At 39.0% G+C, this 17,039-nt stretch overlaps 1 protein-coding gene across 1 annotated transcript; it reads left to right on the forward strand.

Annotated features, from left to right (window-relative positions):
- Nucleotides 1–1,534: 1,534 nt before the first annotated feature.
- On the forward strand, nucleotides 1,535–14,442 carry LOC131978791 (immunoglobulin superfamily member 3-like). Its single transcript, XM_059342557.1, has 11 exons — nucleotides 1,535–1,926; nucleotides 2,798–2,983; nucleotides 3,948–4,322; nucleotides 4,434–4,850; nucleotides 5,007–5,411; nucleotides 6,741–7,112; nucleotides 8,926–9,297; nucleotides 9,403–9,795; nucleotides 10,468–10,878; nucleotides 13,521–13,907; nucleotides 13,997–14,442. The coding sequence occupies exons 2-11, from the start codon at nucleotides 2,914–2,916 to the stop codon at nucleotides 14,197–14,199; spliced, it is 3,405 nt and encodes a 1,134-aa protein (XP_059198540.1). The 5' UTR covers nucleotides 1,535–1,926; nucleotides 2,798–2,913; the 3' UTR covers nucleotides 14,200–14,442.
- The last annotated feature ends 2,597 nt before the right edge of the window (nucleotides 14,443–17,039 follow it).

The following is a 17,039-nucleotide window of genomic DNA, read 5'->3' on the forward strand; positions in this document are numbered from 1 at the left end:
CAACGTTTGGTTCTAGACACTTCCTCTTCTTGTGCTGACTAAATTTCCCCTAAATTACCCATTTTTTCCTCTTTTCTCAAATACACAGACGTCAGGTCTCCTCTAACACATGACACCAAATACTGAATGCTGCAAATAACACTCTTTTTTAAATAAGGGTGTCATTGAACTGTTAAATGTTGTCTTGAACATGTTTTAATGCTGTATGTTGTTGTGTGTCAGCATGAACCCACTTCTTGTTTATTTGTCCTACATCACTGAGTCATTCTTCCATGTAAGTGCTAACTTATCATTTCATGAGAAATTTAAACCACATGGCAGCTGACCCTTTGAACCAGGACAGTGTCTACTTGTGAGCCTTTTGTAAAGTTGCATAGCTATGTCTATTTGTTGTGAGCAATAGAATCAGACTCTCAGAAGAATTTCTGCTTGTTTTTTTTTTTGTTGTTGTTGTTCTTTTTGTTCTTTTTATTTTATTTTGTTGTTGTTTAGAAGATTTATTACAATCCAAGCAAAGATTAGAGAACAGTTGGGAAAAAATAAACAAGTTTTGTAGGAGATACATTCAATATTCACCACCATATTGCTTTTTTATTATACATATATACATGATCATATTCTATTGCTTTTCTTGTGTTTCCATGTTGAATTTTATGATATATTATAAGATATATAATAAAAATAATGGGCCATCTGCCCAGCGACTGGAATCCTTGCAAGAGGCGACTGGTTTGCAAGTGTTTCCTTAGAGACAGCAGGAGGAGCATACAGTACAGATGACTTCATAATAAACAGTGTATAAAATTACACCCTGTAATAATTAATTAATTTAAATTAATAAATAAATGTAAAAAATAAATAGGAATCAGCATCATTTATATTTTTTTACTTTTTATATTTTATTTTATGACATTTTATTATGTAGCTATGATTATTTGAAAGCCTATATTTTATACTATTATATTTGATGTATTGTTACTATTTTTTATTATCATTAGCCTATTATTATTATTATTATTATTATTATTATTATTAATAATAATAATAATACTTATATAATAATAATATTTATTTATTTATTTATTTATTTAATTAATTAATTAATTAATTAATTAAATAGTTCACACATTATAGCTGCCAGGGTTGCATTTCTGGATTTCTTCTGCACACGTAGTCGTTTAAATTCTCTTATGAAGTGCAGCGTTTTATAGGCAGGTAGGCTTGTGAAATATTAAATTAAAATTAATTAATTAATATTATTATTTATTAATTAATTAATAAATTAAATATTATTGCTAATTTTGTTATTTTTGTTTGTACTTATTCAATTAAATAGTTCTTCATCTACTTTGTTAGCCTGTATATGTGCTGCTGACCCCTCTGTGATCAATAAAGTTTATTTGTTATTTAATCTTATTTTACAGGTTATTTCTGTCTCTCTTTAAAACACAGTCAAAGCAGTAGCTCAGGCCAGTCAGCCCAGCTGCAGCAGAAACGTATGCTCTCACCTTCTCCACTAGGTGGCACTATTGCCTCATTAGTTTACATCACTGTTCAAACATAATCTTTAAAAAAAAATCCAAACTTATTTCCTGTTTCAATGTTTGCCGAAATAGGTTAAACTTTTTCATTCAAGCTGTTTCCTAGCAACGCGATTCAACCGCAGGCCCTTCATCTCGCCCGCTCGTGACTATATCGACATATTATTGTTATTCTTGAATTATCGACTTCTGGAAAACCGGAAGTTACAAATATTTGATTCGGGAATTACATTTTGAGAAATGTAGTTCGTTTTAAGGACAACAAAAAAAAAACACTTTTTGAAACGGATAGGCGTCGATCTCTGAGGATACCGACAGAGAGCATCACCTGCCCGTAGCAGCAGCAGCAGCATCAGATTATTCACTTCACTTCACATTATCTCAGGTATGGCTGAGGGAAATGAGCACTCGCCATCCCTTTTTCTCACTTAGTTAAAGTTGTCATTTTTGTCCAATGGATTTTGTATCACAGCTGATGATGGTGTTAAACCATGTTGCCTTCATGAACCCTAACAAGGAAGATGTGATGTATTTATTTATTTATTTATTCAGAGTGTTGATGGAGGACGGAACGAAACTATTTTGTGGTTGTTGGGCTTTCTTTTAGTTTTTTTTTTTTTTTTTTTTTTTTTTTTTTATACCCCCAACACCACATAGCACCTGCAGTTTGAGACATACAGTATAAATCAGTGGTGGGAGAAAAAAAAGCACCAATACCACACTTTGAATCACTCCACTACAAGTCAAAGTCCTGGATTCAAAACTTACAAAGTATAAGTAAAAAAGTACAAAAGTATCATTATCCAAATGTACTTAAAGTGGATGCAGAATGCGCCCCTCAGATTGTTATATTTATTCTAAATATATTATTAGATTATTTGTATTGATGCATTTCTGAAAACAGCATTTAAATGTAGTTAAGATAGGCTAGTGCTCATTTGAACTGTTATATGCTGTTATGAGTGTAATTAAAAAATGTCTAATTGATCATGTTTTTTTTTTTGTTAAATCTTGCCCTGAACGTAACTAAAGCTGGCAGTCAAATGTAGTGGAGTAAAAAGTATAGAGTTATATGAAATAGAAATACTCAAATTAAGTACATATACCTCAATATTGTGCTTAAGTACAGTACTTGAATACATGTACTTGTAAACCAGACTAGTAATTGTATAATACAATAGCCTTGTAACATTATGCTGCAACAGTGTGTCTATGATGCAGGAAACATTTCATACTTCCTCATGGTGTACCTACAGGAAGCTTTAACCACTTCAATGTCTGTGTCAGTGCACAGACAGACAGTCACACAGAGACACTGACGGAGTGCTTGGTCACAGTGTGAACACTGTGTTACTGCTGGAGCAGGTTCAGGATGAAGTGTTCCCTGCAATCTTGTTTGAGGGCCAATTTTCTCTTTTGTCTGGGACTACTCCTGCACTGCGGTAAGTAGTACACTGAATTCCTGCAGCTAGTGAGTGATCATGTTGATTGAAAATACCTTTGGTTAAAATCTTGTTATAAGAGAACAGTAGGAGGTAATAATTAGAGCCAATGAAGGTGTTGAGTGCACTTTAAGTGGAACATAGGTATTTGCCATTATGTTAATTTTGAATATACCATTAATAGAAAACAAAAAAGTATAATACCCACTGATAAATGTATAAATTAAGCTTAATGTGTCTGGTGAATCTAAAATACTCACTTTTTAATATATGCTTTTAATAGAATTGCATTTGTAAAGATTTCTGCGGCTGATCTCAATTATTCACAATGATGATTATCTTGTTTTAATCTCTCTCTCTTTTTTATAATACCAATTATTATATTATTATAATATATAAAGTAAGCAAATAAATTACTGGCAAATATTTTTTTGAATCTGTAAAAGCAGCAACAATTCCCTCCTATTTTTTAAAAAAAATGAATGTCCTGACTTTTCCACTATTTTCAGGTACTAGTTGAATACTTATAATGAATATTTATTTGTGCAAAGCAACTTGAAGGATGTTTTGGAGTTTTGCTTTATATATCCATGCAATATTACCTTGTAAAAGAGAGAGTAGAGACGATTACAGCACCATTACAAAACCTGAGTGGCAATTTTAAGGATATTTCAGATTTTTTGATGTGGGATTGAGTGTTTCACTTAACTAGTTGGTGTATTACCTACAGTAGATGGTGGTCGGCACGTCTCCAAGAGTGCTGAAGGATATATAATAATATTCTTAATATGTGCTGATATTACTGCCTGCTTCTGCAAACTGGGGACGTGCTTACCATCCTGTGCTGTAGATAATACACTGATTATGGATAAGTACCTTGTTCAACCCCACTTCAAAAATGGCAAGCTTTCCCTTTAAGCTGCAGTATTCAACTGACATCTGTGTTTTTCTCTTCTTCACACAGGAGAAGCCAGAGTGCACACTGAAATACAGGCTGGTCCTCTGTACCGTGTGGTGGGCTCTCCTCTCTCCATCTCCTGCAATGTGAGCGGGTTTGCCAGTGTCAGCACCCCAAAAGTAATTGAATTCCGTATTAAGAAGCCTGCAAAGCCAACATTTGAGATCAACATCCTCAGCAGTGGGGACCCAACTTTTGGCTATGCCGTGTATTCACAGCGTGTGAAGAGCAAGGAAATTACTCTGACACATGTGACTCCAAACTCAGTGTTATTTGAGATAAAGAGTCTAGAGAAAGGTGATGAAGGGGAGTATGACTGTACTGTAGTTAACTCAGAATATATTTATGATGGAACCTACAGTGCTAAGACAACAGTGAAAGGTAATTCGTCACTTTTTTGTTTTTTTTAAGACGTATTTTCTAATGTGCATTGTAAAATAGCTAAAATATAACACTTTGATATCTTTGTCTGTTTGTGATGTTGTGCCACAGTGATTGACAACTCCCTCAGCGTTTCATCACCTGCCTCCACCTCACTGAGCTATAATGAGGGTGATGCTCTCACTTCAACATGCCAAGCCTCCAGCAACACCGTCCAGCACACCCATCTGTCTCTTGCCTGGCTCCTCCACAGAGACGGCGAGGACAATGCTCAGCCCATCATTTCTCTGAATAGAGATTTCACTCTGAGCCCAGGTCCGGGGTTTGAAGGGCGTTACCAAGCTGGACTGATAAGGTTGGATAAAATGGGAGAGGCCGCGTACAAACTAAACATGGCTCAGGTGGAGCTGTCAGACCAGGGCAGGATCTACTGCCAGGCTCAGGAGTGGATCCAGGAACCGGACCGCTCCTGGTACAGTATCGCACAGAAGGATGCAGAAGAAATGACCTTGAATGTCAAAGCCAGAGGTTAGAAACAGCTACATTTGAATTTGATCTTTTTCATCATCTTGATAAGAGTTGACGCATTCGTTTTGTTCTTCCTCTCTGCAATCAATGTGGTTTTTTGACAGGATGTGTGTGTCTGCGTTTGTCTCACTGTGTTTTTTTTGTTTCCTCGAGTAGAAGTGGTGCCAGACACGTCGTCTCTGGTGGTGAGAATCTCTGCACAATCGGAAACTCTGCAGGAGGGGCAGGAGCTGTCGCTGTCCTGCAACGTAGACACGCAGAACCTGGGGGAGAGATTCTTCTCTGTAGCCTGGCTCAGGGGGAGCGTTGAGTTGGCCCGCATCGGCCCAACAGGCATCCTGTCCTTGGGGCCTGAGTACAGCGGGCGGGGGGACGGAGGAGAGCTCAGGGCGGCCCGAATAGGGGACAGAGAGTATCGTCTCATGTTGCAGCCTGTCAGAACGGACGACCAGGGAGAGTATAAATGTAGAGCATGGCTTCAGGACAGAGGTCAGGGTGGGGCCTTTACACAGGGAGCAGTCCAGGACTCCAGCTCCCAGCTGATCAGCATCTCAGCCACAGGTCAGTCAGCAAGCAAGACCATACCTTCTGAGACACACACATACACAGAGACAAACATTAAGTCAGTTTCTTTCTGTTTTTTTATCTTTTAAAATGTATTTTTTGTAATGAAGACTTGATAATATTATCAATACTAGATAACCAGATAACCAGGGGTTCAAGTCCTGAAGGAGCTGAAACCTCCTCTAGTGTTTGTACTGAGTTGTTTTTCTTATTAGGGAAGATTTTGCAAACTCTTGTAGATACGTCAAAGTTTCACCAATAATGGGAAGTTGTGTGCAAGTACTACCTAAGAAATATGACCACAGTCCTATGCTGCAAGTCAGATTTACACAAAACTTGCTACAGACATTCACCTATATTCTACACATCTCCCATCTTGTGCCACCTCAGGTCAAAAGCTAACTTTGCACAATGATGAGGAAAGTTATTTGGGATTTTTATTAGAATAAACTTTCAATTTTACTCTTACAACAAGTAAAAGACTAAAAAAACCCTCAAAATATTCAGTGTGGTTTTTGTTCTGTCCATTACTTTAGTGCTTAAGGGTGTAATTAATATTATAGGGTTCAATTCAAGGCATTGAAATAACACTGAAGTTTAGACTTTGGAGTGCCTCGCTGCATATGATGACCAAAAATTGATTTTTGCAGTGTTAAGACTGCTTAATGCTTTAAGTTTGCCTCAAGAACCACCAAGTCCACCTGAGTTATTTCAATTTGTATCAAATTTTCTGTTAATCATTAACAAGCTTATCAAAAGTTATCAAACGTTTGCTGATATCTCATTGCATTTTAAATATATTGATAAATTAACTTTAAACAGGTGTGGCTAAGCACATAAATAGACCAATTCCACAACTATTGGGCCAATTATCACAAAACAAATGCAAAAGTTAAGCATGATATACGACAAATCAGACAATAAATAAAAATTATTGTCCAATCTTTACAAATACTGTGTTTTTATTTCACTGTTGAACGGGTGGTTCAGTTCCAAAGATGTGCATGGGTTTGGCACAAATTTCAAATGTCTGAAGTAAAACCAACATTCCAATATGGCAGATGACACAGTTTTATTCATTTATATTGTAGCATTTTTCTTATTGACCTCGAAAACTTTTGTAAAGCTGTTTGTAAAAATGCAAAAAAATGTGAAGATTTCACTGCTCTTTTCACATCTGGAGCGCATATACAGACATCAACAGTTTATGCCAGTGCACTGGAATCATAGCTTGCAGCTATATTTATTCATATGTTTTTTATTTAAAAAAAGTTACTATGTTATATATTATAATCTTCTCAAACACTTATCTTTGTCTCATCACAGAAAGTGGGCTCTCGGTTGAAATGCAAAACACTTCGGCTGTTAACGAAGGTGGCCAGCTGAAGCTCACCTGTAGAGTGCAGAGTGTCAAAGGTCAGCTCTCTGTCACCTGGCAACGCAAACCAACATCCACATCAACAGCCGTGTTCTCCAATGTGATCAGTCTAAGTCAGGAGGGGGTGATGGACACAGCGGGGGAGTTCATGAGTCGCAAAGTACAAGCAACGCGTCCAACGCCGGACACCTTCACCTTCCAGCTTGATGAGGTCACACCTTCTGATTCTGGCGTCTACCAGTGTGCTGTGTCTGAATGGAAAATCAATAGCAAGACCAGCAGCCAGTCTCAGACTGCCACTGTGACAGTGGCTCCCTCAGGTAAGATTGTTTCCATCTGTCTGTTTAGTACAAATTATTCAAGACAAATGAATGATGAAACCTGTGTATTGACGCAACAAGTTCCTCTTATCACATACATGGTCTGATTGCTCATTTTCAACATCTCTCAAACTTCTTTTGGAAAACAGCTGTCAAGTAGTAGCAAATCTAAGTCTGCTCAGTCTGCCAGTCTGCCAGTCTGTCATCCATCCATCCGACAGTTTAGTCCAGAACGAACCGCTGGCCGGATTACCATGAAATTTAGGATGGATATTCAGGGTGCCCGGAAGATTATTCCTAATGTTTTGATGACCCGTCTGATCTTTGCCGCTGTACCACCATCAGGCCAAAATTTCCAATTTGCATGCACGAAATATTAAAATCTCATTGGAAGAAGTTCAACCTTCTTCCACACAGGGTGAACTCTTTCCATTTCAGCACTGCGCGGTCTCCCCTCGTGTGCCACCTCAGGCCAAAATGTAACTTTGCACACAAGGCATTGCCATGATATTTGCCTAATAATGAGGAAAGTTATTTTGGATTTTGAGAGACACTTTTAGCCTGACAATGAGCAAGAGGCTAAGAAAAACAAAATACTAAGGATGTTTTTGTGCTTTAGGGTGTAATGAATATTGTTGGGTTTAGACTTTAACAAGTTTTGGCATAAGGCATTTGTTAAAATAACACTGAAGTATAGACTTTGGAGTGCGTTGTTTATTTATTGGTTTATTTTTTAGGGACAATGAACATTAATAAACAGTCAAGCTATAAATGAGCCAGACTTAGCCTGAAGGCTAATTTTCATCTGTTGTCCCAGGCCAGATGTATATGAGGCAACCTAAAAATTAATTACAACCATTAGAATGAAAAATTCAAGTGTTTAAAAGGCGTACATAAGTCTACAAATGACTCAGGAGGGACAATGAACATCGAAGGACAGATAGCATGTTGACGGAACAAATGCACATGCAAGCAAGCATAAGTCATACAGACACAGCAAATGTACATAAATAAGACACTAAGCAGAACAGTCACAATAACAGCCTGTATCATGCATCAGACAAAACAAACATCAGCAATGAAAGCATAGCCTATCTGACACTAGAGCACATATAATTCAATTCAATTCAATGTAACTTTATTTACGGAGCGCATTTCATGCACAAGGCAGACTCAATGTGCTTCACAATGTATATACATAATTACAGTTAAGAAAAACAAAACAAAACACAGAAAAACAAACAAACAATTAAAAAAAAGTCAAGATAGAAAAAAGATAGGTTTTTAATCTGTTTTTAAAAATGGCTACTGATGTGGCATGTTTAACTGTGTCAGGCAGGGTGTTCCACTTTCGCGGGGCATAAATACTAAAAGCTGCTTCTCCTTCTTTGGATCTGGTGTGAGGGATGAGTAAGTTGCCACTGCCTGTTGACCGAAGTGTTATATATACCAGCACAAAAGCATGCACAGACACAGACAGATGAGAAAAAAACCGAGACAAGATACTGGCAGATGTAGCAGCTGCAAGTCCTTGCTGCATATAATGACAAAATGTTAAGACTGCATAATGCTTTAAGATTTGTGTGAAAAGACTTATGTTAACATATATACTGCATATTTAATGCATCAATGGTAATTTTACATATATTTATTTACACATTTAGTTCTCACAAAGGAAATGATATTGACAATACTTGCAAGAGACAAACATTCACATCCCTTTTCACTTTTAACACTCATGATCACATGATAATTGTTGGCTCACTAACTTCTGCTTTCTTTCTGTCCACTGGATACTGGATTTGCGTCACAGATTCGTTTATCAAAGTGTATCTGATAAGTCGCAACAGCATAGTGACTGTGGGACAAAATGTGGAGCTGATGTGCCGGGTCAAAGGGCCACGCGTGCCAATAACAGTGACCTGGAGCCTGCAACGTGATGACTCGACCCTGGATAACATCCTGACACTGTACTCTGATGGTGCCATAAGCTGGTCTGGAAACCAGCACAGCTACCAGCTGAAAGTAGAGAACAAAAAGAATGAGGTCATTCACTTTCTGCTTATCAACGGTGCGAGCCACAGGGAGGCCGGAAGCTACCAGTGCATGGTGTCTGTCTACCTGGAGAACGTACCCAAGAAGCTGCCTCCGTCTAACCAGCTGGCTGTTTCTGTGCAGAACCCAGGTACCACTGAGATTTAGGAGTAGTTTTTTGATGAAAGCTGCACTGTTTCATCTATTTCTCTTAGTTTCTGACCATATATTATTTCTCTTCTTCTCCCTCTTCCAGAGGGCAATCTCGTTCTGACCACCACCCCCGCCATGACAACAAGTATTAACACCGACATAGAAATTAAATGCTCAGTTACCTCCGAACCCTCTGCATCCTCTCGCTATGCTGTCACCTGGCTGCTCCGGCAAAAGGCAGAAAATAAGACCATTGCAAGCTCGGACCGGGACGCCCTAGTAACATTCGGACCCCAGGTACTGCTGAGTCACAGACAGCGAATCAGCATGAAGCGCACCAAGGGCCCCAGTTTTGAGTTGAATATTCGTCAAGCTCAGATCTCAGACAGCGGCTTATATGAATGTGAGGTGGTGGAGTGCCTGCAAGATCCCCATGGTGACTGGTATCAGCTTGAACCAGTGTCCAAAACTACAGAGGTAACCGTTAATGAGCCTGGTAAGTCATACCTAAAGCCCTTCTAAATTTGCTACTACTCTTGCCAACAAGCTTCCTGTAATCAAACACTTGATTTCCTGCTTTCTGGTGAATTTTTACACAGGAACTTGTTTCTTTTTTGCATACATTTTTGGTTGATAACGTCATGGTTCTTTCTGCTTCAACCGTGTAGTCGCTTCCTCTTCTTTCCATTGTATGGCAGATTGCAACCAGTGGGTTTGAGGTTGAGTACTGCCACCTACTCAACCTGTGGTGCTTGTTGCATGTGAGCACTTTGTCAGAATAAAAGTCCTCTGATACTGGCATGTTTTTATAGGAGGTAAACAAATGCATTTGTGTTAAATATTGAGGGAGAGGTGTCCCCAGCAACCCGTCCATGTGTGAAGGTACAGTACTGTGCAAAAGTCCTAGGAAAGTGTGAAAAAATGCTGTAAAGTAAGAATGCTTTGAAAAATAGAAATGGTAATAATTTATTTTTACCAATTGACAAAATGCAAAGTGAGTGAACAGAAGAAAAATCTCGGTGTGACCACCCTTTGCCTTCAAACCAGCATCAATTATTCCAAGCGTTTTTTCCACCCCTGCCTAAGACTTTTGCACACTATACTGTATATTGGAAGTTTGTTCTTGATAAACTAAGTTCTCTTTTCTCTGCCTACTCTCATCCTGTAGCCAATGACCTCAGTTTAGATAAGAAAGAGCAGCTGTTGACTGCCAAGGAGGGAGAAGAGGTGGAGCTCAAGTGTCACATCATCTCAGGTGCATCCAGTCCTTCTTTCTTCTACAAAGTTACTTGGTTCTACACTGGACATGATACTTCCGCCCCAAAAGACCTGGTGGAGCTTGATCACACGGGCCTGCTGAGTTACCCAAGAAACCAGGAGCTCAGAGATCTACAGGGCCGGCTTCGTCTCTACAGACCCGCTCAGAAAAGCTTCTATCTGGGAATTCAGAGGGCCCATGAGGATGATAGTGGGACCTACCAGTGCCAGGTGGAGCAATACCAGCTGGATCATGAAGGTCGCTGGCAGCAAAAGGCCTCAGACAGAGCTGGCCCCATCGCACTGACTGTAAATGTTGCAGGTACGATCACGTCTTTTAATGCTGCGTGCTTGCACCACTGTTTAAAGCAGACCTGGGCATTGGGCGGCCCGCGGGCCACATCCGGCCCGTTGGCTGTCCTGGTCCGGCCCGCATGAGGTTACCCAGAAATTCGAAAAAAAAAAAAATACAACCGCAGTGCTTTTATTTTGAAGGCGATTTACTTTTATCTGAGTTACCTTGTACCTTGTACCTTGTCAAAAACACGTATTGCTTTTTGCATTAAGTTAATTTAAATGTAAAATTTAAATTACTGGTTCACTGCATAACATACATGCTCTATATTGTTTTTGTGGTTTGAATGTATGTTTAGTAGCATTCATTTATTTATTTTAAATCGTAGCTCCATGAAAATAAAAATAAGACATTCCTTGGTCACCTTGTGAATCCACCGTAAGAGCAATAACAAATATTAGCATTAGCAATTGAGCAAACAAGCACTTTTACTATAGTTAAGACAACAAATATAGCCACTAATATATAGGACAGAAGAAAATAAACTTTACCAAACCTTGTGCCCTGTCAGCCAGCCACTATAGAAGCCTTTTTGATACTTTAGATCAACTTTATATGAATTACGACGCACTCGTTATTATTTACCGTTCGTTTTTCATTTAACCGTTCCACCTGTTATTTCCTGTCACTACCTTTCAAAATGAAAGCACCCGTTTCACACTGGACGGCACCTTTTCAAAATAAAAGCATCACAACATTGTAAAACACCTATAAAATATACAAACAAGCTATATAACACAAAAACACCAATAGGAACCTTGCTAAAGGTCATTTACTCCACATTATAAACAGTCTTATCATAACATGTATTCTTATCAGTAGCAGCCCAAAACCAGATAATTTACTGTATTTTATAAAGCGATTAAATTAATATTGAGCAGAATTTAGTTCAGAGTTTTGGTCCGGCCACTGCAACCTTCGTGGTATTGGTCATATGGCCCCTTGGGGAAAATAATTGCCCATCCCTGGTTTAAAGGAATAGTTTGGCATCTTGATAAAAATGTTTTTTCCTTTCTTACTGGGAGTGAGATGAGAAGATCTTATGGTGGGTGGAGAGTGGTGGATGGGGTCAACAACACAGGATTTTGATCCATCAGACTGGTGTTCTTGTCCCGTGTGAAACCAAGAGTCAATGTTATTACAGTGGAAACTTTAATCATCTCCAGTTCAAGACAAGACAACATAATTGATTATGAAAGAAAATAAAAAATGTGCCATATCATTAGCAAAAGGCTTACCAAGTTAATATTCTGGATTTAAAAGTATGCATAGCTACATACAGAGGCAACTTAAAAATGTGCTTACCTGCAATAGGTCCAGAGTTAAAGATATAAAATGAGTTCAATTCCTATTATAGATAAAATCCTGAACCTGAAAACCTCAGATATAGTAGACTATACTGCATTCTCTTTAGTCAAATATAGATAAAACAAATAAAATATTATCAAAGTTTGATGTAACATATGATGCACATATAGACACATCAAGACACTCATCAGAAATATATACACTACTACAAAGCTCAGCATCAGCCTATAGATTAGTACTGAATATTAAAAACATTTAGCACAAAAAGCTGATTTAAAGTTAAGTTCACATCAAAAAATTTCAATGCATGTATCAAACACATGGTCTTATCACAGCTAATAACTCATCATACAGCACAACCTAATTTGAATCAAGACTAAGCTAACGAGAAAGCTAATTCAGAGATCTCCAGACTCAGCAGTAACACAACAGCTTTAGTGTACAAGAAAACTAAGAACAGTACATAATAACATCAACCACTGCACAGTGAGGAGTTAAATAGAGGTGATGGTCGCTGTGAGCAGCAGTAAGGACCCATATTGTGTTGCATAATGAGGCTGTGTAACCCTAAGACTATAAATAAAACGTGATAGTCAATCACATAAACTCACCATCTAAAAACGCTTTGGGTCTGCGTCGCCTGGGTCACAGCTGCACGTGAGCAAAGCGGTCACATGATGACCTTTCACCTGCTGTAGCCAGGTCATTTTATTGGTAGCTAGAGTATTAATAGTTTTAAAATGTACTTCTTGAACTGGCAGACCTTCACAGAAAATAAATAGAAAAAAAAAACTTACAAAAAAGGTGAGCAAAGGGCCATGTGGTCAAACACCTCTTCACATGCCTGTTATGGAACATGTTGATCTCTTGTGTTTATTTCTGACTTGTGATCAGTAATACATTCATATAACCAATATCATATGATAGTGTGTGTGTTTGTCGACATGTGTTTTTTGGCTGTTGATTCACAACCACACATGTTCTGCTCTGTTTCTCAGCACAATGACCACTTCTCTAAAGGTGTCATATGTTTAGCTCTTGTGGTGATGATGGTATTTTTGCATTTGGTTCTTTCTCGTTGTTATTTCCTACTTGCTCTGTTCAGATTAATTTTGTTGTATTTGCTGTTTCTGCACTTTGCAGAGCCTCCTAATCTCCCCTTTGTCTCCTTTTCCTCGACTTATCCTTCTCCCTGTCTGGACGTGTACCTAGCAATTTAATTTAAGTCCCATTGATTGGTTTGTGTTGTGAAGCTAAAGTTAAATAAAATGTGTATTTTTCCCTCTGGTCTTTTTTCACAGAAAACAACCTGTCCATCGGAAAGGGAGAAGAGAAGTTGAATATATCTAGAATCCAGAATATCACTATCCCCTGTCAGATCATCAATCAATCCAGCAGTGAATCTGAGTTCCAAGTCACATGGTTTTGGCAGAGAGACACAGATCAAATCCCCATTTTCACAGCATACCGAAACTCCACCCTACAAGACAGGTTTGGGAAGGGCAATGAGCAAAGATTTCACCACCCTTTACCCAACCTGTTCAGCCTCACAGTCTCAAAGCTAAGTACTGAACACAGTGGCCTGTATTACTGTGAGGTTGAGGAGTGGCTCCCATCTCTGTCTCGTGGGTGGAGGAAGGTTGCAGTGGAAAAGTCGGGATATACGACTGTTAATGTCTACCCAGAAGGTAAGCACTTCCTAATAAGCTTCATGAGCTAAAATCATGTAAAATCATGCATATGTGGACACAAGTAATGTATTTCTTTTACTACGCAGGAAATGTTAAAGCCGTCTCTGAGCCAGAATGCAAGGCGGATATCTGGATGGGGATTTTCATAGTTGCCGTCATCTGCGCACTGTTGGTTATATTCCTACTGGTGGTGAAGATATGCAGGGGCAAGGTCTCAGGGGGAAAGCAGTCGGGCCAAACTCTTTGGGCAGAGCAACCTCTGAACATCAAAACCAGTGAAGATAACTAAACCTCATAAACTAGAAGAGGGGAGGAGAGGAGAAATGCACTTATTTTTTTTATGTGCCGTGTAATATATGCAATGTTTTATAATTCAGAAAGTTGTACTGTACATATTTTTTATTCATTTTTAGTCATTCTTGTTTAAATGAATCTGTTGATAATGTTCCATAAAAATACTTTCAATGTTTAACTCTCTGTGCAGCTGGGAATAATTTTGCCTTTATGAATTAATGAAATTCATTAAACCTTTAAAATTAAACAGGCGCATTTCATTTTAGAGCTAAAACTTCTTTGCATAATCACCAGCTTCTTACTGCCTGCAATGGACAGTTGAGCTAGGCAGGAGATCAACTTTTTGACTTTCCACCTACAAAGCAACATATTCTGACTGACAGATTCCTTTTTATGTAACATGCCAGGAAGTTTTATACTACACTATCTCCTTGATGGGTAGAAGTCAAAGCATAGCATGTGTAAGGGAGCAGCTAAGCACGACATGTGGTTAAGATTTGAAACTGTTCTCTGTCAGCGATGAATCAACCAGAAAATGTTCTGTGGTTCAGCAAGAGCACAGGATGACTGTGTGGTCTGAAAATCTGCTGATGTGAGTGTGACGAGCATTCCGGCAGACTAAGAGGAGTCACAGTAAAATGTTACATTTGTACAGTGGGGGTAGAAATCCACCAAAGCAAACATTTCACTTACATGTGATTCTGGAGGCACAGTCTCACTTATACATGTGACGTTCGTATAAAATATAACGGTAAAACATTCTTTATTGGCTGCACTCAAGCATATTAGATTTAAAAATAAACATTTACCATGATGTTAAATGTCTGACTTTCAAGAGTGTGTGAGAGTTTCACATCCATAGCGTTTAAACAACCACCACTTTTGGACAAAAGGAATTAAATAACCAGCTGAGCTTTTCATTCTTCAAGGTCAAAAGTTTGGTCGAGCATTATCAAAGGTTTGAGGTATATGAGTTGTAGATTTATGTAGTCATTGGTTGGAAATTATTTCTCAGGCTGTCTGAGCTAAAAATGGCACCAGCAGAAAAAAAAGTTTTCTAGCACATATCAGCCTAAGTGGCACTGCATCACATCTCCATTTACATTCACTATAAACAGGAACTTTTATTATGTTTTCTCCATTTGCAGGCATGCTTGAAGGCACTTCATCATGTTTCCTTTACTAAAGTTGAACCCTAGGTGGCACCATGCTAACATAGGGGCATCCCAACAGGTCCACATTTCATTCATTCATTCATTATCATTATCATTATCATTATCCTTAACCGCTTATCCGCATTCGGGTCATGGGGGCTAGAGCTGATCCCAGCTGACATTGGGCGAGAGGCGGGGTACACCCTGGACAGCTCAACAGACTAGCACAAGGCTGAGACATAGAGGAAGACAATCACGCTCTCATACACACCTACGGACAATTTAGAGTCACCAATTAAACCAGAGTGCCTTTGAGTGCATGTTTTTGGTGTGTGGGAGGAAGCCAGAGTACCCAGAGAGAACCCACGCTGACACGGGGAAGACCCGCAGGCCGGAGTTGAACTGGCGACCCTCTTGCTGTGAGGCAAGAGTGCTAACCATTACAACACCGTGTAGCCCAGGGCCACATTTGGATCTATACCAATTCAACACATCTGTACCAATTTAACACAGCCATGCATTATCCTTGCCCGCATATCCAAACTTGGTCGATTGGTCGAGAAGCAGGGTTCACCCTGAACAGGTCTCCAGACTCTCACAGGGCAGACACATAGAGACAGACAACCATTCATGCTCTCCATTCATTCACTCCAGAGTCACCAATTAAACGTAAACTGCATGTTTTTGGACTGTGAGAGGAAGCCAGAGGACTGTGAGGCAAGAGCGCCAACCATACATTTCCTAGCTGTATTGTAGTTCCCTAAAATTGGGGGATAATGCATAAAATGGCTACATGTCTTGCGTAAGTACCCAAAGTAAAGATGAAAGTCAGCATTTTCTCATGCCTCACTGTCCAGACTATACTTGTATATGTTTGCACATGAATGCATGTCAGATTCTGAATCTCTGCCAAAATGCAGTTGCAGCATTTTAACAGATGTTCCTACTCAACAAAATTGGATGCCGGAGAGTAATCAAATCAAAACTAAAGTAAAGTAGTCTCTCTCTCTCTCTCTGCATCTCTCTCCACCACTCTCTCTCTCTTTCCCTTTCTCCCTGCATCAGCCCTATCAATGTTTAACACCCCATCTGTGTAAGAGACAAGAATAGAATCCATTCCTTGCTTTCACTTTTGAGGAAACAGGCACAGACACCAGATTACTCCCATACAGAGAAAGGCTCTTGTCCTGTGAGCGTGTCCTATGAGTGTATGCCAGTTATCTGCTACTTAAGGTGAAACTACAAAAGACAACAGTGGTTTTCTGAAAGATGCAAGAGACTTAAAGTGCACTGAAGACCTTTAAGGCAGGCTGTAGTCGCTGCAGCCCCAGAGAAATGATGTATATGATGATGTACTGTCTTTGGTCTTGGATTATACCAGCCCTTCACAGTCTGGTGGACTGGCTCCTTCTTACAGCTTCCCTCTTAACTTTACTGTAATTCCACTCCCTTGTGTTTCCATGGCAATGCCTGTCAGAGCAAACAAAGAAACATTGAATTTGGGAGGCAAATCAATGCTTGTGTCTATGCAGCAAAGACTAGATTTTACAGGGACAAACTACAATGCACAGTGGCAGCCATGCTAGAACTCCCTCATCATGTTATTCGCTTTAATAAACTCTCAACATTAACATATTAAACATTTCTTGTTTTGACATCAGATGCAGAGCGTGAAGCGCAA

The sequence above is a fragment of the Centropristis striata genome, chromosome 10 (genome assembly GCF_030273125.1).
Source record: "Centropristis striata isolate RG_2023a ecotype Rhode Island chromosome 10, C.striata_1.0, whole genome shotgun sequence".
Classification (NCBI taxonomy): Eukaryota; Metazoa; Chordata; class Actinopteri; order Perciformes; family Serranidae; genus Centropristis; species Centropristis striata.